This window comes from Carassius carassius, chromosome 5, assembly GCF_963082965.1.
Source record: "Carassius carassius chromosome 5, fCarCar2.1, whole genome shotgun sequence".
Taxonomy (NCBI): Eukaryota; Metazoa; Chordata; class Actinopteri; order Cypriniformes; family Cyprinidae; genus Carassius; species Carassius carassius.
The window spans coordinates 24,661,729-24,688,901 of NC_081759.1; the positions used below are offsets into that span (position 1 = coordinate 24,661,729).

Consider the following 27,173-nt stretch of genomic DNA (forward strand, 5'->3'; position numbering starts at 1 on the left):
ATCCACTGGGTAGCTTTGAAATAGTTTAGGAGGACTGTATTGAGACTGGTTTGCAGAAGAAAATGACAGTGGAAGAAGCTTGTTAGAGTAAGGGACAGTCAATTTGTGTCTGGATGGCAAATAAGAAAATAAGATATTTGGGATTGGGAGATTCAGTGTAATGCAGTTGGGTTCACACAGAGACGAGAGCTGTATTTGTCCTGGCTGTTGTGTTGTTGTCTTGGAAATCACATGATGGTGAGGATAAGTTGTGGAAAAAAGATGAGCAGACTGAGAATATAATAGACACCGTTTGCTATGCTTCAAAACCTTTTCCAACCCACTTAATACATTAGTTATAGAATGTAACCAAAATCCTCTACAGAACATTAAAAACTTGCAAAGGAATCTAGTGGCTATATAATGTGCAATCATTAGAAGTAAGGAAAATATATATCCATTAATTCTTCAACACTATCTTGAGTAAAATTTTGATGTTTTCTTTTTTTGAGTTTTGATTTTGATTCTTTTTTTTTTACGTCAAACATTTATATTGAAAAACGACATATTTCTACATCAACACAGATTAAACAACAATTTTTGTAACTTAATTATAACTCAAATATGAGATGTCAAACCTCTAAGAAACTATTTTTTTTCTACTGAACAAGTTTTGAAACTGGTCGTTCCATGAATCTCTCCTCACTGAGACTGAAGCTGCAACCTCAGCCAGCACATATTGGCTCTGCTCTGATTCGTATGGACTTTTACACTGAAATTTGATTTGTGCTCAACTGATCAAAACATACAATGAAGCCAGTGAAAACCCCACCAAAAACTGATCACTGTTATATCTTAGTCTGGTTCTCTAGGTTCTAAAACCTTTGGCATATATTTAGGCTCAGACAGATGATCACTTCACTCTTATTGGTAGCCGACAGTCAAATTAACCAAAATATCTTATAAATGAATATGCAAAGAACAGGGGCTTTGTACATTTTATAAACGATGGCTGTCCCAACTATGCAGAAATCCGCTGAGCTTTCTGTCCATGATGCCAATGTAAATGTTGCATAGCCCAGCTTATGACACACATTTTAATAAGACAGATACTAATAGCTTTACAATTGTATGATCATTGTCTACACTTCATGAGTTATGGCTTCATTTCAGTTCTTACGGTCAAGTTAATGCTTCTGAAGCTGTACCAGTGTGGTTACATCAGAAGAAGAAAATTTGTCGAAACTAAAACTGAATTAAAAGCTAAACACAAAAATAAATGTTAAAATAAAGCAAAATCATAATATTAATGAACACTATTATTGTATATAAATAATAAGTAAACACTTATCAGCACTAAACCTTAAGTAAAGTAGCTTGACAACTTGAACATGGCAAATTGGAAACACTCAGAATGAGGAGTCATCACTGTGCACCTTCCCAGCAGGCACCGGACGTCAATATAACGTCATACTGACATTGGATCCCAACGTTGGTCAGACGTTGAAATTTGGTTGAAAATGAAAATCGGGTTGACGACAGAACCCAACGTCAGACTGACGTCAATCTCCAACGTTGGTCAGACGTTGCATTTTGGATGAAAATGAAAATCTGGTTGACGTCAGAACCCAACATCAGACTGACGTCAATCTCCAACGTTGGTCAGACGTTGCATTTTGGATGAAAATGAAAATCTGGTTGACGTCAGCACCCAACGTCAGACTGACGTCAATCTCCAACGTTGGTCAGACGTTGCATTTTGGATGAAAATGAAAATCTGGTTGACGTCAGCACCCAACGTCAGACTGACGTCAATCTCCAACGTTGGTCAGATGTTGCATTTTGGATGAAAATGAAAATCTGGTTGACGTCAGAACCCAACGTCAGACTGACGTCAATCTCCAACGTTGGTCAGACGTTGCATTTTGGATGAAAATGAAAATCTGATTGACGTCAGAACCCAACATCAGAATCACGTCAATCTCCAACGTTGGTAAGACGTTGCATTTTGGATGAAAATGAAAATCTGGTTGACGTCCGAGACCAACGTCAGACTGACGTCAGTCTGCTACGTTGATCAGACGTTGCATTTTGGATGAAAATGAAAATCTTGTTGACGTCAGAATCTAACGTCAGACTGACGTCAATCTCCAACATCGGTCAGACGTTGCATTTTTGATGAAAATGAAAATCAGGTCGATGTTAGAACCCAACGTCAGACTAACATCAATCTCCTTCATCTGACAGACTTTAAAACTTTAAAGAAAGATATGGCTAGTATGGATCTTGTTGACATGAAATCAAACCTTTAACAGAGACAAGAATTTTGTTGTAAAATAAAAATCAACATACAGAGAGAGAGAGAGAGAAGAAAAATAAAAACATACAGAGAAAGTGTAACATAAGATCAGATAGAGTTCAAGATTCAATGTGAGACAACACTAAATGATTAAATTTTAAAGTGTTAGTTCACCCAAAACTCTTAATCTGAAAATGGAATACACAAATGTTTTGTGGTTTTATCAGAAAAATGAGATGAAGAGATGAACTGGATTATAACAAATATGATTTATTTATTCATTTGTTCTATCATTTACATTTAACATGGAACAGAACATTTACAAAATAATTACATTTTAACATCAACATTATTGGAACTGAATAGTTTTGAAAACATTAACATACATTTTATTAACATCTTTTTTTTTTTCCTACCACCTCCACCCACCCTGTCTGGTGCACAGTACCCTCGCAAGGGCTGTCCCAAGTGTGCAACTTCACATGGCCTCACACTTCTAGAGGGCCTTGCTCCTGGCCTGCATTTTATGTCGTTTATATATCATTTTTATTACTGTTTTTTCCACCCATCTTGTCCTTTGGTAGATTAAAATAGTCATAGCGGATAGACAGTATAAGACTCGGAGTATAAGAATGAGTAAAGCTGTTTGTTGTTAGGACGACAAAAAGTTATAAAGTTTAACTTTTAGGCTGGTCTAGAGCCCTGCATTTCACCCTGACTTTTTTTTTTACACCTCGGGCCGGGCTTCGGGCCAATTTTCACATCATAGTTCAGATGCGGGCCGGCCTCAGGCCTGTTTAAGGCTTCTCCTTATTTTTATATTTTAGACATCCATCAATTAGTGATGAAAAAATTGCCGCACTGAGGGAAACAACACGAGACCATGCTAACGTGACTGTCAATAGCGGCTCAACAGTGTTAAGTGTCCCGCAGCATCGCAGTGTTCTGCTTTCAAATGCACGCAATATGCTTAAGCTTGACATAAAGCATCTGCAAAAAATTATTACCATAAATGAGTCATGGGGGATATAGGAATGAGATATTTTAATTATTTACTAATAAATAGTTTTCTGAGTTGGTGTCACAAGGATGATGTTGCCAATCCTGACTCGCCACCTCTTCATTTTACGAGCCTTTAGAGAAAAGTTAATCTTTACGGATTATGATTATAATGAATGAGTTTTTGTTTCTGATTTGTTGTATTTCGTTAAGTAGTCATTTAAAGCTTTCTATAGATATATTTGTCACGTCCGTGAGCCATGTAGTCACTGAGCTTTGGTTCATTTTTGTGAAGTGCTCCTGTTCAAGACGAGACGGTAGAAAGTGCATCATGACTATTTTCTTTTTTTTTTATATATATAAAAGCACAACGATTTGTTGATAATGTGATTGCACAAATAAAAGTAGACACTTTACAGTTACAAATGATGCATTACTCTTACCTTTATGAGCAAAAATTACTGCATATCCACTGAAAAAAATGCAAGTGATTGCGCTGGCGAGCACGCTTTAGCTTGCACTCTCCGCACAAACTATTGGATATAGCGCACATTTATCTAGGTTTAATGTTTAAACATGCTTGAACTGTTTTATATCTATAGATTTTATTTTAGGCAAGTCATGATGATTTAAGAAGGCTAAACTGATCCATGGGTTCACTGTCTGGCACTGGCCGCTTGGTCATTAAAAAAAAAAAAAAAAAATCTAGGTCTAAGGCCTGAGTGTCTCGGGATAGGGCTTAAATTTGAGGCCCGTGCAGGGCTCTAGGCTGGTCTGCCTCAGTGGTCGAGATGGCCAATCATATCAAAGAATGCGGGTCTTACTGTCACAACATAACTAGAGTTTGTGGAAAAATGTAAGCAGTAGCCTACGGTATTAGAGAACTGTTTTATGATAGAAATGTTCAGCGACCGACATAATAGACTATCTAGAGATGCAAACTACTCAAACTTTTATGAAATTCCGCCCTTTTGATTTGAAAATATGCGATAGGTTAATGATTCATGTAAAACATAAAATAAATGTGACAATAGACATTTGCGTTTTCGACTATTAAACATACGAATGAAATCTAGTTTTTATCATCTTCGCCTTTTAGCCAGAGTAAAACGGTTTTTGTCTTTTAATAGTTTTGAACAAGTTACACATGCTTTTATTTCTTCTCGTTTAGAATACTGTAATGCAATTTATATTGGTATAAATCAAAACGCACTTTCACGCTTACAGTTAGTCCAAAATTCTGCAGCACGTCTTTTAACAGGAACCAAGAAGAGCGCTCATGTAACTCCAATTCTTGCCTCATTGCACTGGCTTCCTGTTCGTTTTAGGATTGATTTTAAGATTTTATTGTTTGTTTTTAAAGCTGTGAATGGACTGGCCCCAACATATATCTCAGACCTTATCCAAATTTATATGCCAGCACGGACACTGAGGTCAGAGGACCAGCTACAGCTTGCAGTCCCTAAGTCGAGACTTAAAACTCGGGGGGACAGGGCATTTTCTGTGGTTGGACCTAAACTATGGAATGCTCTGCCCCTCCATGTCCGAACTGCCTCTACAGTTGAGTGTTTTAAGTCTCGTCTAAAGACTCATTTTTACTCTTTGGCTTTTAACTGCGCGTGAGTTGTGTGGTCCTTTGTGGTATTTAATATTTTTTATCTTTTGTATTTTATATATTTTTAATTGTTTTGTATGATCTGAAACTTTTGTGCAGCACTTTGGAAACTTTGTGTTTGTAAAATGTGCTATAGAAATAAAGTGGATTGGATTGGATTGAATAAGAGTGCGAGTGCACATGTTAAAAGAAAATATTATTTTCAAATAGTGCAAATTGAATTTACATGAAAATTTTAGCTGCAAAAACCTAGTACCATTTGAAATTTTCTTCTAAAAAATTAAATTCTTATCAGGCTCCCATGTGGAGGTTCAGTAATTTCACTTTAATAGCAATGAACAGTTTCTTTTCTTTCCCATTAAAGTGAAATACTGAACATAAACATAGGAAGATGAGAAAATTATTATTTTAGAAGAAAATGTTGGATCGCACTTTCCATCTGAACTCTTCATATATAACTGTCTACAAGCCTAGAACTAATTTAAGCATTCTTATTAACTTATTATTATTATCATTATGATTGTAGATCCTTATGAGCTAGTGCGTGGCCATGATTTGTGCGCAAGCATGTCAGTGAGCAAGGCATCACAATCAAACAGATGCATGTTAAAGTTGAGTTTGTTACGGTTCCGGCTTTGCTACCGTTCGGACATTCTAGCCTACTGTTCTGCTCTTTGCTTCTTATTTCTGTACATTTCTCAGATTTTTCTAAGATTTTTTACTTCAGCAGATCAGCACAGTGCTCAAACAAAGATTTTTGGCACAAACGCTTAAACTAAAAACTTTGGTACTGGAATAATACTACAAAAGAAGACTTTGCCTCCCACTGCCAGCAGCTTACATTCTGGAGACGGGATAACAACTGCCTACATTCAAAGAGAAAAGAGAGAAAATGCCTCCTGTTGGACCAACTTGTTGCATGAACTGCTGCAAACTTCTACAACAGGCGGAACACTCAGCAGACTGTTGTCATGGACCCCCTCAGCATACAGCCGGTGAGTGTCATGAATCTTCTGAATCTCAACAGTTTGTACCAAGTGTAGAGGAACAAGCCGAAACTGATCATCACACTAATCGATGGCACAAACAGGGAGCAAGACCCAAAGGAACACGAGACATCAGATTGTCATGAGTTTCTCGTATTGCTGCCGTAGCTTTCTCTACCCCAGATTCGACTATGACAAGGCTTGTAAATACCAGTATTCTACCTCCCCCTATACATCTTGAAAACAGATTTGAAGAATTAATGCGGGTGAGGAATCCCCAAATGTGATTAAACATCTATCAGATCAGCCAGCAGCTAACACCGCTACTAACAGGCACTCAAGGACGAACAGACAGTGACATTCAGTTCAGAGCGTAGCCAAACCCAGGACTCTGATAGTAGGTGACTCTATTATCAGAAATATCCATAGCAGGACTACAACAACATGCTGCCTTTATCAAGCAACGGTCTCTGATGTGAACAAGGAACTTCAGAATATTCTGATGATAAAAAGACTACAAATCTAATTATCATCCAAGTGGGCAAGAATGATAATCTGAAAGAGCAGTCAGAACTCCTTAAGAAGGACTTCAGTGAACTCTTTCAAACACTTTGAAGACTCAAAGTTCAGTCGTTCATCAGTGGACCACTCCCAACTGATAACACCATGCAGCCACAACAAGCACTGCTGATGGACACCATCCCGGAAGAGACCTGCCCTCAGAGCTCCTCACAGACAGACTGTGATGTATCAAAACAGTTACAAGACTCAGCACTCAAGGATGACTTTCTGGAAGACAGCCGGGGAAGCCAAGACAACATATCACAGCCACAGGAAACACCAGAGACAAAGCCCATCTCTACACATTATTCCTCTCTCCAGCATCTCCACTTCTGTGCTTTTCACAGAAAATGGTAGAATTGGTGTATGTTGGGACTAAACTCTCTCACTCATTCGCTGCAAGCCCACAAATATCAACAAGAAAACAGCGGGCCCCCAAAACATCAAAGCCCGTGGGCCCTGCTCCTGTGAGAGCTCTCCGACCGCTGCCACAACAGCAGGCCCCAAACCCTCAATCTGCTGAAGGTGAACCAAAAACAACTGATAGAAGCTCTCAGCTATATGTGTCGGGTCCCTGCTATAATAACAGCAACATTCACAAATGTTTAAAGAACAAGTGGGAACCCAGTGGGCCTGTAGCTTTCACGATTTCAGTTTTATCATGTGACAGAAAGTTTAAGGCCATCTTAAGCCGAAGGGCAAACTCATCTAATATACAACCTATTATGCATCAAACTAAAATTGATGTAATGACATAAAGCAATGCCATCAAGTTAGCATCTTTAAATATTCGCTCACTAAAAAATGTATCATTTTCTAATCAATGACTTTATAACCACAAACAATTTGGATTTTATGTTTCTAAATGAAACATGGCTAGAAGACAGCTGCAGTTCAACAATCCTCAATGAAGCAGTCCTTCCTAACTTCACTTTGCTGAGTGTCTGCAGGACTGTAGGAGAGGTGGAGGTGTAGCTACTCTATTTAAAGATGTCTATTAATGCAAGCTAGTGTCATTTGGTCATGACTTGTCATTTGAATATCTAGGGATTGTGCTAAAAGGTGCTCAACACATTCTATTTATTATTATTTACAGGCCTCCAAAATACTCTCCAGCCTTTGTTGAAGAGGTCACAGAAACGTTATCAATGATTTCCTCAGAGTTTGACTGTTTTGCTATTGCAGGGTATTTTAATTTTCACATAGACAATGCAGAAAACAAAACTACAAAAGAAATGATAACTGTTCTAAATACCTTTGACCTGATTCAGCATGTGCATGGACCCACACAAAGGTGGACACACTCTAGATCTAATCATCAGTAGGGCTCTAAACATTTCATCCATTGTTATTAAGGACGTAGTACTATCTGATCACTTCTGTATTTTCTTATATATATTGATCTCTGCTACCACTGAATCTAGAACTGTCTCTGTCAGAAGGATATGCTTTCAAATGTAGCCGCACTTAATAGACCGAGCCATAGTTCGCTGACAAGCGGTGCAATATCGCATTCAGAATCGCAGAAGAATCTCATGCGGTTATGAACGCGATATTGCGTAGCTTGTCAGCGAACTACGGCTCTGTCTATTAAGTGCAGCTCCATTTGAAAGCAGGTTATGGACATTAACCGCTAATCACAGAACCAGCTTTACTGACGAGACGTAGAGCTTAGATCGGGCCCAACAAATCAAGCCCGACCCTACCCGAGCCCGAGCACGTTGTGTCCGAGCCCGGCCCGGCCCGTTCACTGTAATTATGAGCCCGAACCCGATTTAAACCCGACCATTTTTAATATGTGGGCCGTTATAACCAGGGGCGGCGCCAGATTTTTTGCTGTGCTAGAACATTTAGGCTACGGGGGAGCTGCGCAGTTTTATATATATATATATATATATATATATATATGCGTGCCACATTTAATGCACGAGACAAAGCCAACACATATGTTGTCACTACCCACGACTAGTTTAAAATGTTTCCATACCTCCGATTTTCCTCCAAACTTGCTCAAAGTTAATTCTCCTGTTTTAATTTTTTTCTTTGCTTCTTCAAGCTCCATGTTGCACTTATTCTACTGAATAGTACAGCACGCACAGCAGGTGTGATGCGTCACGCATGCGAGACTGCGAGTGGACGAGACGCTGCGCATGACACGTGACGTGCTTTATCAAGGGCCCAACCCGACCCGGCCCGAGGACGGTGGCAGGAAATATCGTGGGCCGGGCCGGGTCGGGTCGAGCCCGAGCTCGGGCAGAGAATCTAAGCTCTAACGAGACGCGCATGACAATTGCATGCGATTAATAGTGCAACCCTAACGAGAACACTAGTGTACTATTTACGGAGGCCATATCTTTAACACCAAGTATTTTTTGCCGTCTCTGTGGATATTCTCCTTGATTCCTTCAACTCAAAAGTTAAGAATGTTATTATTGATATTTCTCCAATAATAGTCAGTAAGAAAACAAACAGACAGAAATCAGTTTGGAGAAGATCAACAGCAGTTCAGACTTTGAAAAGACAATGCAGAAAAGCTGAGCAGATGTGAAACTAGCCACAGCTATACAGAATTCTTCTCAAACCTTATAAACAATAACTTAAACAACACTCATACTCTTTTTGCCACTGTTGAGAGACTGACAACCCCCCCACCCCCGAGTCAGATTCCCAGTGAAATGCTATCAGACTGCAAATGCAATGAGTTTGCTTCGTCCTTCTCTGAGAAGATCATCAATATCAGGATTAGCACATCCTCAAGCAATGTTGAGGTCAGACAGATTTGGCCGCAATATCAAAAAGATCCTATGTCTATTTTTGAAGCAATTGATAGCAACATTTTGGAAGACATAGTGCAGCAACTAAAATCATCAATTTGCTATATTGACACACTTCCCACATCTTTTTTTCAAAAGTGTGCTTAACTGTTTAGAAGCAGATTTCTTTCTGGGACTTTTCCAAACTCCCTGAAAACTGCAGTTGTTAAGCCTCTCCTGAAAAAGAGCAATCTTGATAACACCATTTTGAGCAATTATAGACCAATATCTAATCTTCCTTTTATAGGCAAAATTATAGAAAAGGTAGTTTTTAATCAGCTGAATAAATACTTAAACATCTGGTTTCAGACCGCATCACAGCACAGAGACAGCACTCATTAAATAACTTAAATTGTGACTCTGGCAAAATATCGGTGCTGGTATTGCTAGATCTCAGTGCTGCGTTTGACACTGTTGATCATAACATACTACTAGAGAGACTGGAAAATTGGGTCAGGCTTTCTGGGATGGTACTCAAATGGTTCAGGTCATACTTTGAAGGGAGAGATCATTATGTGAGTCTAGGAGAGCATTTAAGTAGACATCCATGATATGCGGAGACCCACAAGGCTCAATTCTTGCACCGCTCTTGTTTAGCCTGTATATGCTTCCACTAAGTCAAATAATGAGAAAGAACCTAATTGCCTATTACGGCTATGCTAATGATACCCAGATTTACCTAGCCTTATCTCCAAATGACTACAGCCCCATTGACTCCTTCTGCCAATGCATTGATGAAATTAATAGTTGGATGTGCCAGAACTTTCTTCAGTTAAACAAGGAAAAAACTGAAGTCATTGCATTTGGAAACAAAGATGAAGTTTGTTGAAAACTTCACACCATGAAGGAAACGTTTTGTGATTCTTGAGACAGACCTTAGTTTCAGTAGTCATGTCAAAGCAGTGACTAAATCAGCATACTATCATGTAAAAAACAGTGCAAGAATTAGATGTTTTGTTTCTAGCCAAGACTTGGAGAAACTTGTTCATGCTTTATCACCAGCAGGGTGGACTATTGTAATGGGCTCCTCACCGGCCTTCCCAAAAAGACCATTAGACAGCTGCAGCTCATCCAGAACGCTGCTGCCAGGATTCTGACTAAAACCAGAAAATCTGAGCATATCACACCAGTCCTCAGGTCCTTACACTGGCTTCCAGTTACATTTAAGATTGATTTTAAAGTACTTTTACTCGTCTAGAAATCACTCAAAGACCTAGGACCAAAATACATTGCTTTCAGAATCAGAAGAGTTTGATGTGCTAAAACACTAGTCACATTTAAATCTAGACTCAAAACTCATCTGTTTAGCTGTGCATTTATTGAATGAGCACTGTGTGATGTTCGACCTGATTGCACTGTATTTTATGTATTCACTGTATTTTCTATTTCTATCATTTTCTATTTCTAACTGTTTTAAATTCAAGTCAATTTTTAAATAATTTCCAAAGTTTTAAAATTGCTTGTTTTAGTTTTGTTCTTCATGATTATTTTACTTAATTTTATGTAAAGCACTTTGACTTACCATTGTGTACGAAATCTGCTATATAAATAAACTTGCTTTGCCTTACTACAGCAACCTCCCCCACCACACACACACACACACAAAATTGTAGAGGGCCTCGCACATCAACTTTGCACAGGGCCTCTCACCCTCCTTGCGACGGCTCTGCTGGGGCATATTTTAAACAAAAGGCGGTGGCCGCTGCAATATTTGCCCCGTCCCTTTTGATGTTTTCTGGACACTCTCTGTAAGAAATATTTGAATAAGAAAATGTATAAGTATAGGATATGATGCACTATAGTAATCACTGAATTTAATCATTAACTATTTCTTTGCCTTCCACAGAATACATTTAGACCACTTAAACTGTTGATTGGGTTTTAATCAATTTCTGAGAAAAAAAAAATCTACCCTAGCTTTAAGGGCCATGAATGTAAATTACATGCTCCAAGTCATCAAAATATATTTCAGCTTGTGATACAATTCACAAACACTAAGCAGACAATCTAGCAAAAGAAAACCATGACAACAAAGATACATTGCAGTATTTTTGCAGAGTGTCTTAAAAGGTACATTAACATTTAATGTCTAATACATATCTTCAAGAATGCAAAAACAATTGTTAGAGTTCTGAACAATAAAGATAGGCTGGCAACAGGAATGACCTGCCAATCAACAAGAAGTGTATATATAGACGTATGTGTGATTTCTGTTTGACAGATGAGTAACTACAATTCGAGGTTATTGGTTTTCACTAAACCAACTAAAACAGAAACTAAACAACGCTGAATGTCACAGTGATATGATGCTAATATTTGTATTATATGTTAATTTTGTTTTACCTGTGACAACAGTGTACAGATTGATCTTGGTGAAAGCAAGCTTCCCCTTCCCCCACTTCATACTGAAACAGGCCATGACCTCATTTGTCATCAACCTGTGGATACAAGAGTAATGCCCAAATAATTAATTATACATGACACATTATGAGGCAGGAGTTATAGTTTGTGTTATGTGTTCATCATATCTAGTATAATGCAGATATCATACAGGGCCTACAGTTGGTACTAGATTAAAAGTCATAGGCTCACCCAAACTGGCAGGTTTTTATCTTATTGCAGAACAACTGATATTGTGCAATTTCAAAATGTAAAAACAATACTATTTCAACAACTTGGCCTGTAAATATTAATTTCATTCATTTTCTCCTTGCTAGCAACTGTTAAGTGCAAAATTATAGGATAACAGAAGAGCACACAAGAAAACCGGAAGAATCAGATTAACTACCTTCAATCTATTAATATTTTTAATCTAATTAATGTAATATAATAAAACATGAGTGTTCTAGCGGCTCTTTTATAAATTAACAAAAAACATACTTTACAACAATATGGCTTCTTCAGACCATGGCAAGGAGATAAATGCAAAACAAAGCACACACAATATTAAATACTAGACCTTAGTGATAAACTTGAACCCCAAATATAAAACTAGAGCTTGTAGTAGAAAAGGCTGTTTAAAATATGCTTAAAATAAATAAAAAAGGAGCCTCTTTACATCGTGTGTAGAAATCTGACAACTAAAGAAGATAGCCTAATTACTCCAAAATTAATTAAACAACTTGTACAGCAGAATATTAAGTTACTCTGTATTACTAATTCGCATGACACAATTAAAGAAAAAAAGCATCGAATTTCATGATGAAAAGCTTAACGTTAAATTATCCGAAACAATAATAATAATATAATAATTAAAAACATACGTCTCAAGTTTAAACTTTATTTGAACTGTTTTTCAGCGCTAACAGTTAGATGGCTTTAACGATTCAGGCGTTTTTATTTCAGGGATATAACAGTTAACGTTACCATTTTCTAATTAATTATCTCTACCCATCGTCTTGCAGCTAAAACACTTCGATGTATTTGATACGTATTACAAGTAATATCATTATATAGGTGGGCATAAACACTTTTACATACTCACCACAGTTTGAGCTGTAAGTGCACCGCAGGCCGCCTGATAAACTGATGGCGATCCAAAAAAGACCACCAAGTAGTCGCAAAATGGCGCAATAGCGCGATGTCACCGCTTTGCATTATGTTTGGGCATGGGATTATGGGGGGTTGGCAAAACAAAAACAAAAAAATATAATAATAATAATAATAATTCAAATAAAATAAACAATAATATACTTTAAATTAACTTAACGTATTATTCTGTAGTGCTTATCCACAAAATCCATACACAGAAAAAGTTGAACATTTATCATATATATATTGAATTTATCATGATATATTGAACATATATCAACATTTAAATATGAAATGATTTGTAATTTTAAATTTTTAACTAGAATGTACTTTAAATATGAAAAAATGCAAGTAAGAAGCAGCAATCAATCTTATCATTTTTTTTTATATATAAAAAAATATATAAAGAACAGACTAAATTATAGCAAAGGAGTTAGACAGTTATATTGCATAATTATAAGACTGTACAATAAACGCTTGCATTGTCTGCATGCACTCACTTTACTTTCCAATACAAAGATCAACAAGTTTATGTTGTGATAAGCAATGTTTCCAGCCTAGAATCAAGTAAGCAATATTGGTTTGATCCTCCTTAATATGTCTTAACAGGTTTGTGAGTATTCGAATTGCATTATATTGCAAACAAGATTGTGTCACGGGCCAGCAAAGAAAGAACAGGGGTCCAAATGCAGGGAAGATTAACTTTAATTGAACAAAAAGGCCAACACGGCAAAAACAAAACCAAAATGCAAAAAACACGAGAACCAGGAACACTTACAAATCACAAGTAACATTAATACAGCCAGACAGAGTGGTGTGTGAGAAGAGAATATATAGTCCATGACAATGAGTAACAGCTGTGTGTGATTGAGAGACAGGTGTGCGGAGTGAAGGTAAATGAGTCCGGGAGAAAGGGAGAAACACAGGTGTAGCAACTGAACAGTAATGAGGTGACAAGGTGGGCGGGATCAGAAAAGAGACAGGACAAAAGCACATGGCACAAAACAAACACAACACTGACAGAAGACAGTGACAGAAAGACAGAAGACTGTGACAGAAAGACAGAAAACTGTGACAGATTGGATATCAATTTATATAAACTGTTATGGTTCATGAATGGGTCATGGGTCAAATTAAAGTCATAACACTTTATTTTCATAGTCCCTTTTGAATATTCTATTGACAATATAAGTATTGCACTTACATCTCAACTAACTCTCATTACAGTATTAATAGACTGTCTGCTTAATTTCTAATTCTGAAGCTCTCCCAAATTATGTTTGACTGACTACAAGTAACTTTGCAAGTACATTAAAGCCATTGGCACCCTTGGTAAATGTGATCAAAGAAGGCTGTGAAAATTCTTCTGCATTGTTAATCCTTTTGATATTTTATTTAAAAAAATTCACAAAAATGTATCCTTTCATTGGATAATAAGAAATGAAAACAGTTTTTCTCAAATGCTCGTTGGACACAATTATTGCCCCCCCTAGAAATTCTTATGAGTAAAATATCTCTGAAGTATATTCCCATTCAAATTCACAATTTTGAGCACTCAAACATGAAATTATCCAGCCATGGCTACCTGTTTCACAGAAATATAAAGAGGAGGGAAAACAAAGCCCAAATTCCCTTAATCATTCATCACATTGAGAAAAACCAAAGAATGTATTTCTGATGTGCAGCAAAAGATAATTGAGCTTCACAAATTGGTGAAGTGGCTTTAAGACAAGAGCTAGAGCAGTGAAAATTCCCATTTCCACCATCAGGGCAATAATTAAGAATCTCCAATCAACATAAAATGTTACAAAACTGCTTGGAAGAGGACTTGTCTATATCGTCCTAATGTGTGGTGAGAAGGGGAGTTTGAGTAGCTAAAGACTCTCCAAAGGTCACAGCTGGAGAATTGCAGAAAATAGCAGAGTCTCTGGTTCAGAAAACCTTTAAAAAAATGTCAAACAGAACCTACATCAACACATGTTATTTGGGAGGGTTACAAGAAAAATTCTCCTACCTTATTCAAAAACAAACTAAAGCATATTAAGTTATCAGCCAAGACTGGAACTTTAAATGGGAATGGCTTCTATGATCAGATGAAACTAAAAAATGAGCTTTTTAGCAGCAAACACTCAAGATGGGTTTGGTAAACAAAGAAAGAAAAAAGTAACCCATGTGTACAATGAAATATACTGCTGTATTTTTTATTTTCTGGGCCTATAATTCTGCTGGAGGCCCTAGACATCTTGTTTAGATACATGACATGGATTCTATCAAATACCAACAGATAAAAAATCAGTAAGTGACTGTTAGAAATCATATAATGGTCCATGTTTGGATCTTTCAACCGTACAATAATCCAAACACAAACCTCGAAAACAACACAGAAATGGGTCACTGAGCTCAAAACCAAGCTTCTGCTATAGCCATTCCAGTCCTCTGACCTGAACCCTACGGAACATGAGAGGAGTGATCTGAAGAAGCACCAACATGAAGCTGGGAATCTAAAGGGTCTGGAGTGATTCTGGATGAAGGAATGGTCTCTGATCTCTTGTCAGGTGTTCTCTAACCTCATCAGGCATTATAGGAAAAAAATATTAGACCTGTTAACTCGGCAAATGGAGGTTTCAAAAAGTACTGAATAAAAGGGTGCTATTAATTGTGGCCAAGGTGTATTAGAGAAAAACATTTCATAATGATATTTCCCCCTGTTTTAAATTCTTATTATCCAATGAAAGGATCCATTTTTGTGAATTTTTTATATAAAAGTTCAAAACGATTAAAGCAGATGCATTTTCACAGCCTTCTTTAATCATATTTACCAAGGGTGCTGATATTTTTGGCCATGACTGTAGGTACAACAATGCAACAACATAAATTTTAAAAGGGACCATAAAAATAAAGTGAAACCACTATATTAAATAATAATAAAAAAACAATAAATTGATGTTATAATTTGACGTTGTTTGGATGTTACCATTATGACGACTTGAAGACGTTGGAATTTGGATGCCATACCTGACGACTAAATATCAGTATTTGATGTCAATGTGACATTGGCTTGAGATGGTGGCTCGACGTTGGGTTTAGGTTAGTTAATGTCACAACCTAAAAACAAACTAAAGATCAAAGTCAAATGACGTTATAATGTGACGTTGTTTGGACATTACCATTATGACGTCTTGAAGATGTTGGATTTTGGTTGCCATACCTGACGACTAAATATCAGTATTTGATGTCAATGTGACATTGGCTTGAGTTGTTGGCTCGACGTTGGGTTTAGGTTAGTTAATGTCACAACCTAAAAACAAACTAAAGATCAAAGTCAAATGACGTTATAATGTGACGTTTTTTGGACGTTACCATTATGACGTCTTGAAGACGTTGGATTTTGGTTGCCATACCTGACGACTAAATATCAGTAATTGATGTCAATGTGACGTTGGCTTGAGACGTTTGCTCGACGTTGTGTTTTGGTTAGTTAATGCCACAACCTAAAACTAACTACAGATCAGCATCAAATTATGTTTTAATTTGACGTTGTGTGGACGTTGCCATTATGACGTCTAGAAAACGTTGGATTATGGTTGCCATACCTGACGACTAAATATCAGTATTTGATGTCAATGTGACGTTGGCCAGAGACTTTAGCTCGACGTTGGGTTTAGGTTAGTTAATGTCACAACCTAAAAACAAACTATAGGTCAAAGTCAAATGACGTTATAATTCGACGTTGTTTGGACATTAACATTATGACGTCTTGAAGACGTTGGATTTTGGTTGCCATACCTGGCGACTAAATATCAGTATTTGATGTCAATCTGACGTTGGCTTGAGACGTTGTCTTGATGTTGGATTTTGGTTAGTTAATGCCACAACCTAAAAATAACTACAGATCAACATCAAATGATGTTTTAATTTGACGTTGTGTGGACGTTGCCATTATGACGTCTAGAAAACGTTGGATTATGGTTGCCATACCTGACGACTAAACATCAGTTTTTGATGTCAATGAGATGTTCGCTCGACGTTGGGTTTAGGCTAGTTAATGTCACAACCTAAAAACAAATTAAAGATCAAAGTCAAATTACGTTATAATTTGACGTTGTTTGGACGTTAGCATTATGACGTCTTGAAAACGTTGGATTTTGGTTGCCAAACCTGACGACTAAATATCAGTATTTGATGTCAATCTAACGTTGGCTTGAGACATTGGCTCGACGGTGGATTTTGGTTAGTTAATGCCACAACCTAAAACTAACTACAGATCAACATCAAATGATGTTTTAATTTGCCGTTGTGCGGACAATGCCATTATGACGTCTAGAAAACGTTGGATTATGGTTGCCATACCTGAATACTAAACATCAGTTTGTGATGTCAATGTGACGTTGGCTTGAGACTTTGGCTCGACGATGGATTTTGGTTAGTTAATGCCACAACCTAAAACTAACTACAGATCAACGTCAAATTATGTTTTAATTTGACGTTGCTTGGACGTTGCCATTATGACGTCTAAAAAACGTTGGATTTTGGTTGCCAAACCTGACGACTTATTATCAGTATTTGATGTCAGTGTGACGTTGGCTTGAGAAGTTGGCTCGACATTGGATTTTGGTTAGTTAATGCCACAACCTAAAACTAACTACAGATCAAAGTCAATTGATGTTTTAATTTGACGTTGTTCGGACGTTGCCATTATGACGTCTAGAAATCGTTGGATTTTGGTTGCCATACCTGACGACTTAATATCAGTATTTGATGTCAGTGTGACGTTAACTTGAGAGGTTGGCTCGACGTTGGATTTTGTTTAGTTAATGCCACAACCTAAAACTAACTACAGATCAACGTCAAATGATGTTTTAATTTGACGTTGTTTGGACGTTGCTATTATGACGTCTAGAAAACGTTGGATTTTGGTTGCCATACCTGACGACTTAATATCAGTATTTGATGTCAATGTGACGTTGGCTTGAGACGTTGGCTCGACGTTGGGTTTAGGTTAGGTAATGTCACAACCTAAAAACAAACTAATGATCAAAGTCAAATTACGTTATAATTTGGCGTTGTTTGTACGTTACCATTATGACGTCTTGAAGACGTTGGATTTTGGTTGCCATACCTGACGACTAAATATCAGTATTTGATGTCAATCTAACGTTGGCTTGAGACGTTGTCTTGATGTTGGATTTTGGTTAATTAATGCCACAACCTAAAACTAACTACAGATCAACATCAAATGATGTTTTAATTTGACGTTGTGTGAATGTTGTCATTATGACGTCTAGAAAACGTTGGATTTTGGTTGCCATACCTGACGACTAAACATCAGTTTTTGATGTCAAAGTGATGTTGGCTTGAGACGTTGGCTCGACGTTGGATTTTGGTTAGTTAATGCCACAACCTAAAACTAACTACAGATCAACGTCAAAGGATGTTTTAATTTGAAGTTGTTCGGATGTTGCCATTATGACGTCTAGAAAACGTTGGATTTTGGTTGCCATACCTGACGACTTAAAATCAGTATTTGATGTCAGTGTGACATTGGCTTGAGACGTTGGATTTTGGTTAGTTAATGCCACAACCTAAAACTAACTACAGATCAACGTCAAATGATGTTTTAATTTGACGTTGTTTGGACGTTGCCATTATGACGTCTAGAAAACGTTGGATTATGGTTGCCATACCTGACCACTAAACATCAGTTTTTGATGTCAATGTGACGTTGGCTTGAGACGTTGGCTCTACGTTGGATTTTGGTTAGTTAATGACACAACCTAAAACTAACTACAGATCAACGTCAAATGATGTTTTAATTTGATGTTGTTCGGACGTTGCCATTATGACGTCTAGAAAACGTTGGATTTTGGTTGCCATACCTGACGACTAAATATCAGTATTTGATGTCAATCTATCAGAGGTGGAAAGTAACGAATTACATTTACTCGCGTTACTGTAATTGAGTAGCTTTTTTGTGTACTAATACTTTTTAAAGTAATTTTTTAAATTTGTAATTTTACTTTTACTTAAGTATATTTTGATTGAAGTATTGTACTTCGCTACATTTTAAAACACATTAATTACTGAGTAAAAAAAATAAATCGCTCCCTGGAAACTACGGCAGTAAATAATGGGCAGGAGGGCAAACTGGCGCTAAAATCACAAGAAAGATGCAGACGGACAAAACAGGCGTTAGTGGTGCAGACACCGCTGAAAACGAAACCCCGTCATATTCTGAAGTTGAACCCGAAGGAAATGAAGTGAACCCCTGGCCATATGTATGCTCTATTATGCAGTGTAAGCTGTACTTGCCTAGGAAGACCAAACTAGCAGCTTATAAAATCTCGACAAGACATCAACCCTTCGCAAGAAGAGGTAAGCTAAATAATTACATCGTTGCATTGGTGGTTAAAATGAAGCTTTGACATTTTAGCAAGAGGTTTTGCACAAATTAGCCAAAAAGACAGTGGTGAGGAGTGTGCTATTTTTGTTTTAATGATGTGCGCGCGCATTTATAGTGCGTTCTTTCACTGTGTGATTCAGTCTCCTAAAATGCATTTAGAATGATCACAAAATTGAAGATATAGGGGCAGAAAATTCACATATTTATATAATTTCATATATTAAATCAAAATCACACAAAGAATGCCATCTTTTCCTCCAAAAATCATCATGAATATATACATACATATATATAACAGTTCAGTAAACAAGTTAATTAAGAGACTTGCGTTTTAGACATTATATTGCCTTTTTTAGCTCTATTTCTACAACAGAAAATAATTCCAAACACAGCCACCAAAGCACAGTTTTGCGTCTCTGAGCAACGTGACAGTGTTTCTTTTCTGAATGAATCAAACGTTTAAATGATTCGGTTCAATCGCAATGACTCACTTATTAACAGTGACTTGCTGACACATACTGGCCATTTTAATTTCACATTTAAAGTAGGCTATCTTTTGATTTTTTTAAATAATTAATTTCTTATCATTTCAAATGAGTATTCAACATTTTATGTCTTGTATATCAAAATATTATTCATGCATTTGTAACTGCAGGTTAAATGCATTCTTGTCCAGCACTACACAGTGTGATACATCTAAATGCCACTTCCAATGAATCTTCTGCATTTCCTCTGCATTAAAAGATGAGTTTGTTGATACTGTTTTCCCTGGCAACAGCCCAAATGTATTATTATTCTAAATAACTGATTCCTTTAATTAAAAACAACTACAACCCGAATTCCGGAAAAGTTGGGACGTTTTTTAAATTTTAATAAAATGAAAACTAAAAGACTTTCAAATCACATGAGCCAATATTTTATTCACAATAGAACATAGTTAACATAGCAAATGTTTAAACTGAGAAAGATTACAATTTTATGCACAAAATGAGCTCATTTCAATTTTGATTTCAGCTACAGGTCTCAAAATAGTTGGGACGAGGCATGTTTACCATGGTGTAGCATCTCCTTTTCTTTTCAAAACAGTTTGAAGACGTCTGGGCATTGAGGCTATGAGTTGCTGGAGTTTTGCTGTTGGAATTTGGTCCCATTCTTGCCTTATATAGATTTCCAGCTGCTGAAGAGTTCGTGGTCGTCTTTGACGTATTTTTCGTTTAATGATGCGCCAAATGTTCTCTATAGGTGAAAGATCTGGACTGCAGGCAGGCCAGGTTAGCACCCGGACTCTTCTACGACGAAGCCATGCTGTTGTTATAGCTGCAGTATGTGGTTTTGCATTGTTCTGCTGAAATGAACAAGGCCTTCCCTGAAATAGATGTTGTTTGGAGGGAAGCATATGTTGCTCTAAAACCTTTGTATACCTTTCAGCATTCACAGAGCCTTCCAAAACATGCAAGCTACCCATAACGTATGCACTTATGCACCCCCATACCATCAGAGATGCTGGTTTTTGAACTGAACGCTGATAACATGCTGGAAGGTCTCCCTCCTCTTTAGCCCGTAGGACACGGCGTCCGTGATTTCCAACAAGAATGTCAAATTGGACTCGTCTGACCATAAAACACTATTCCACTTTGAAATAGTCCATTTTAAATGAGCCTTGGCCCACAGGACATGACGGCGCTTCTGGATCATGTTCACATATGGCTTCCTTTTTGCATGATAGAGCTTTAGTTGGCATCTGCTGATGGCACGGCGGATTGTGTTTACCGACAGTGGTTTCTGAAAGTATTCCTGGGCCCATTTAGTAATGTCATTGACACAATCATGCCGATGAGTGATGCAGTGTCGTCTGAGAGCCCGAAGACCACGGGCATCCAATAAAGGTCTCCGGCCTTGTCCCTTACGCACAGAGATTTCTCCAGTTTCTCTGAATCTTTTGATGATGTTATGCACTGTAGATGATGAGATTTGCAAAGCCTTTGCCATTTGACGTTGAGGAACATTGTTTTTAAAGTTTTCCACAATTTTTTTACGCAGTCTTTCACAGATTGGAGAGCCTCTGCCCATCTTTACTTCTGAGAGACTCTGCTTCTCTAAGACAAAGCTTTTATAGCTAATCATGTTACAGACCTGATATCAATTAACTTAATTAATCACTAGATGTTCTCCCAGCTGAATTTTTCAAAACTGCTTGCTTTTTTAGCCATTTGTTGCCCCCGTGCCAACTTTTTTGAGACCTGTAGCAGGCATTAAATTTTAAATGAGCTAATTAAGTGGATAAAAGTGTAAAATTTCTCAGTTTAAACATTTGCTACGTTATCTATGTTCTATTGTGAATAAAATATTGGCTCATGTGATTTGAAATTCCTTTAGTTTTCATTTTATTAAAATTTAAAAAACGTCCCAACTTTTCCGGAATTCGGGTTGTAGTTTGAGATTAATAGACCTATCCCAGGGGTGTCAAACTCAGTTCCTGGAGGGCCGTAGCCCTGCAGAGTTTAGTTCTAACCCTACTCCAGCACACATATCATGTAGTTTTCAAATAAACCTAAATGATTAGATTAGCTGGATCAGGTGTGTTTAATTAGGGTGAAATCTAAACTGTGCAGGACTGTGGCCCTCCAGGAACTGAGTTTGACAACCTTGGCCTGTCCCATTTTTGACTCCCTCCCACTGTTAAAATGTAACTAAGTAATTTTTACTCTGAGTAAAATTTAAAAGACTTTTTACTCTTGATGTTGGATTTTGGTTAGTTAATGCCACAAACTAAAACTAACTACAGATCAACATCAAATTATGTTTTAATTTGACGTTGTGTGGATGTTGCCATTATGACGTCTAGAAAATGTTGGATTTTGGTTGCCATACCTGACGACTAAACATCAGTTTTTGATGTCAATGTAACGTTGGCTTGAGACATTGGCTCGACGGTGGATTTTGGTTAGTAAATGCCACAACCTAAAACTAACTACAGATCAAGGTCAAATGATGTTTTAATTTGACGTTGATTGGACATTGCCATTATGACATCTAGAAAACATTGGATTTTGGTTGCCATATCTGACGACTTAATATCAGTATTTGATGTCAGTGTGACGTTGGCTTGAGACTTTGGCTCGACGTTGGATTTTGGTTAGTTAATGCCACAACCTAAAACTAACTACAGATCAACGTCAAATGATGTTTTAATTTGACGTTGTTCGGACGTTGACATTATGACGTCTTGAAAACGTTGGATTTTGGTTGCCATACCTGACGACTAAATATCAGTTTTTGATGTCAATCTAACGTTGGCTTGAGACGTTGTCTTGATGTTGGATTTTGGTTAGTTAATGCCACAACCTAAAAATAACTACAGATCAACATCAAATGATGTTTTAATTTGACGTTGTGTGGACGTTGCCATTATGACGTCTAGAAAACGTTGGATTATGGTTGCCATACCTGACGACTAAACATCAGTTTTTGATGTCAATGAGACGTTCGCTCGACGTTGGGTTTAGACTATTTAATGTCACAACCTAAAAACAAACTAAAGATCAAAGTCAAATTACGTTATAATTTGACGTTGTTTGGACGTTAGCATTATGACGTCTTGAAGACATTGGATTTTGGTTGCTATACCTGACGACTAAATATCAGTATTTGATGTCAATGTGACGTTGGCTTGAGACGTTGGCTCGACGTTGGGTTTAGGTTAGGTAATGTCACAACCTAAAAACAAACTAATGATCAAAGTCATATTACGTTATAATTTGACGTTGTTTGTACGTTACCATTATGACGTCTTGAAAACGTTGGATTTTGGTTGCCATACCTGATGACTAACTATCAGTATTTGATGTCAATCTAACGTTGGCTTGAGACGTTGTCTTGATGTTGGATTTTGGTTAGTTAATGCCACAAACTAAAACTAACTACAGATCAATGTCAAATGATGTTTTAATTTGATGTTGTTCGGACGTTGCCATTATGACGTCTAGAAAACGTTGGATTTTGGTTGCCATACCTGATGACTAACTATCAGTATTTGATGTCAATCTAACGTTGGCTTGAGACGTTGTCTTGATGTTGGATTTTGGTTAGTTAATGCCACAAACTAAAACTAACTACAGATCAATGTCAAATGATGTTTTAATTTGATGTTGTTCGGACGTTGCCATTATGACGTCTAGAAAACGTTGGATTTTGGTTGCCATACCTGATGACTAACTATCAGTATTTGATGTCAATCTAACGTTGGCTTGAGACGTTGTCTTGATGTTGGATTTTGGTTAGTTAATGCCACAAACTAAAACTAACTACAGATCAATGTCAAATGATGTTTTAATTTGATGTTGTTCGGACGTTACCATTATGACGTCTTGAAGACGTTGGATTTTGGTTGCCATACCTGATGACTAACTATCAGTATTTGATGTCAATCTAACGTTGGCTTGAGACGTTGTCTTGATGTTGGATTTTGGTTAGTTAATGCCACAAACTAAAACTAACTACAGATCAACATCAAATGATGTTTTAATTTGATGTTGTGCGGACGTTGCCATTATGACGTCTAGAAAACGTTGGATTATGGTTGCCATACCTGACGACTAAACATCAGTTTTTGATGTCAATGTGACGTTGACTTGAGACGTTGGCTCGACGGTAGATTTTGGTTAGTTAATGCCACAACCTAAAACTAACTACAGATCAACGTCAAATGATGTTTTAATTTGACGTTGTTTGGACATTGCCATTATGACGTCTAAAAACGTTGAGACGTTGGATTTTGGTTAGTTAATGCCACAACCTAAAACTAACTACAGATCAACATCAAATGATGTTTTAATTTGACGTTGTGTGGACGTTGCCATTATGACGTTTAGAAAACATTGGATTATGGTTGCCATACCTGACGACTAAACATCAGTTTTTGATGTCAATGTATTGTTGGCTTGAGATGTTGGCTTGACTGTGGATTTTGGTTAGTTAATGCCACAACCTAAAACTAACTACAGATCAACGTCAAATGATGTTTTAATTTGACGACTTAATATCAGTATTTGATGTCAATGTGACGTTGGCTTGAGACCTTTGCTTGACGTTGGGCTTAGGTTAGGTAATGTCACAACCTAAAAACAAACTAATGATCAAAGTCAAATTACGTTATAATTTGACGTTGTTCATACGTTACCATTATGACGTCTTGAAGACGTTGGATTTTGGTTGCCATACCTGACGACTAAATATCAGTATTTGATGTCAATCTAACGTTGGCTTGAGACATTGTCTTGATGTTGGATTTTGGTTAATTAATGCCACAACCTAAAACTAACTACAGATCAACATCAAATGATGTTTTAATTTGACGTTGTCATTATGACGTCTAGAAAACGTTGGATTATGGTTGCCATACCTGACGACTAAACATCAGTTTTTTATGTCAATGTAACGTTGGCTCGACGGTGGATTTTGGTTAATTAATGCCTCAACCTAAAACTAACTACAGATCAACATCAAATGATGTTTTAATTTGACGTTGTGTGGACGTTGTCATTATGACGTTTGGAAAACGTTGGATTATGGTTGCCATACCTGACGACTAAACATCAGTTTTTGATGTCAATGTGGCGTTGGCTTGAGATGTTGGCTCGACGGTAGATTTTTGTTAGTTAATGCCACAACCTAAAACTAACTACAGATCAACGTCAAATGATGTTTTAATTTGACGTTGTTTGGACGTTGCCATTATGATGTCTAAAAAACGTTGGATTTTGGTTGCCAAACCTGACAACTTAATATCAGTATTTGATGTCAGTGTGACGTTGGCTCGACGTTGGATTTTGGTTAGTTAATGCCACAACCTAAAACTAACTACAGATCAACGTCAATTGATGTTTTAATTTGACGTTGTTTGGACGTTGCTATTATGACGTCTAGAAAACATTGGATTTTGGTTGCCATACCTGACGACTTAATATCAGTATTTGATGTCAATGTGACGTTGGCTTGAGACGTTGGCTCGACGTTGGGTTTAGGTTAGGTAATGTCACAACCTAAAAACAAACTAATGATCAAAGTCAAATTACGTTATAATTTGACGTTGTTTGTACGTTACCATTATGACGTCTTGAAGACGTTGGATTTTGGTTGCCATACCTGATGACTAACTATCAGTATTTGATGTCAGTGTGACATTGGCTTGAGACGTTGGCTCGACGTTGGATTTTGGTTAGTTAATGCCACAACCTAAAACTAACTACAGATCAACGTCAAATGATGTTTCAATTTGACGTTGTTTGGACGTTGCCATTATGATGTCTTGAGAACGTTGGATTTTGGTTGCCATGCCTGACGACTTAATATCAGTATTTGATGTCAGTGTGACATTGGCTTGAGACGTTGGCTCGACGTTGGATTTTGGTTAGTTAATGCCACAACCTAAAACTAACTACAGATCAACGTCAAATGATGTTTTAATTTGACGTTGTTTGGACGTTGCCATTATGACGTCTAGAAAACGTTGGATTTAGGTTGCCATACCTGACGACTAAATATCAGTTTTCGATGTCAATATGACGTTGGCTTGAGACGTTGGCTAGACGTTGGATTTTGGTTACTTTATAACACAACCTAAAAACAACCAAATATCATCGTCAGCTGATGTTGGTCTTGGACGTCAATTTAACATTGTCATTAGACGTTGGCTTGACATTGAATTTTGGTTACCTGACGTCGCGACCTAAATCTAATCTATTATTAACGTCATATGACGTTGTGTGCCTGCTGGGTTCATGCAGCATAAAAAGAGACCATTAGAAAGATCGAAAGACTACCTGTTGTTATGGTAACAAGAGCTCTCAACATATGGATGGGATTATGTTTTAGAATGACACATTATGCATAATGTTTATCATGGACTATAATGAGGGCTCGACGTTGGATTTTGGTTAGTTAATGCCACAACCTAAAACTAACTACAGATCAACGTCAATTGATGTTTTAATTTGACGTTGTTTGGACGTTGCTATTATGACGTCTAGAAAACATTGGATTTTGGTTGCCATACCTGACGACTTAATATCAGTATTTGATGTCAAAGTGACGTTGGCTTGAGACGTTGGCTCGACGTTGGGTTTAGGTTAGGTAATGTCACAACCTAAAAACAAACTAATGATCAAAGTCAAATTACGTTATAATTTGACGTTGTTTGTACGTTACCATTATGACGTCTTGAAGACGTTGGATTTTGGTTGCCATACCTGATGACTAACTATCAGTATTTGATGTCAGTCTAACGTTGGCTTGAGATGTTGTCTTGATGTTGGATTTTGGTTAATTAATGCCACAACCTAAAACTAACTACAGATCAACATCAAATTATGTTTTAATTTGACGTTGTGTGGACGTTGTCATTATGACGTCTAGAAAACATTGGATTTTGGATGCCATACCTGACGACTTAATATCAGTATTTGATGTCAGTGTGACATTGGCTTGAGACATTGGCTCGACGTTGGATTTTGGTTAGTTAATGTCACAACCTAAAACTAACTACAGATCAACGTCAAATGATGTTTCAATTTGACGTTGTTTGGACGTTGCCATTATGACGTCTTGAGAACGTTGGATTTTGGTTGCCATGCCTGACGACTTAATATCAGTATTTGATGTCAGTGTGACATTGGCTTGAGACGTTGGCTCGACGTTGGATTTTGGTTAGTTAATGCCACAACCTAAAACTAACTACAGATCAACGTCAAATGATGTTTTAATTTGACGTTGTTTGGACGTTGCCATTATGACGTCTAGAAAACGTTGGATTTAGGTTGCCATACCTGACGACTAAATATCAGTTTTCGATGTCAATATGACGTTGGCTTGAGACGTTGGCTAGACGTTGGATTTTGGTTACTTTATAACACAACCTAAAAACAGCCAAATATCATCGTCAGCTGATGTTGGTCTTGGACGTCAATTTAACGTTGTCATTAGACGTTGGCTT

General features: G+C 37.2%; 1 protein-coding gene and 1 long non-coding RNA gene across 2 annotated transcripts in view; both read right to left on the reverse strand.

Moving 5' to 3' along the window:
- Positions 1–10,537: 10,537 nt before the first annotated feature.
- LOC132140358 (uncharacterized) lies at positions 10,538–12,838 on the reverse strand. Its single transcript, XR_009433784.1, has 4 exons — positions 12,737–12,838; positions 12,133–12,150; positions 11,596–11,690; positions 10,538–10,998 (listed from the first exon to the last, which is right to left on the reverse strand). It is a non-coding gene; the product is annotated as an uncharacterized LOC132140358 (long non-coding RNA).
- A 3,983-nt stretch (positions 12,839–16,821) lies between these two features.
- The window catches only part of LOC132140494 (probable global transcription activator SNF2L2), a 17,907-nt gene continuing 7,555 nt past the window's right edge, over positions 16,822–27,173 (reverse strand). The window contains exon 10 of the mRNA XM_059549274.1: positions 16,822–16,838. Within this exon, the coding sequence (XP_059405257.1) occupies positions 16,822–16,838 (17 nt within the window). The remainder of the gene's footprint in view (positions 16,839–27,173) is intronic.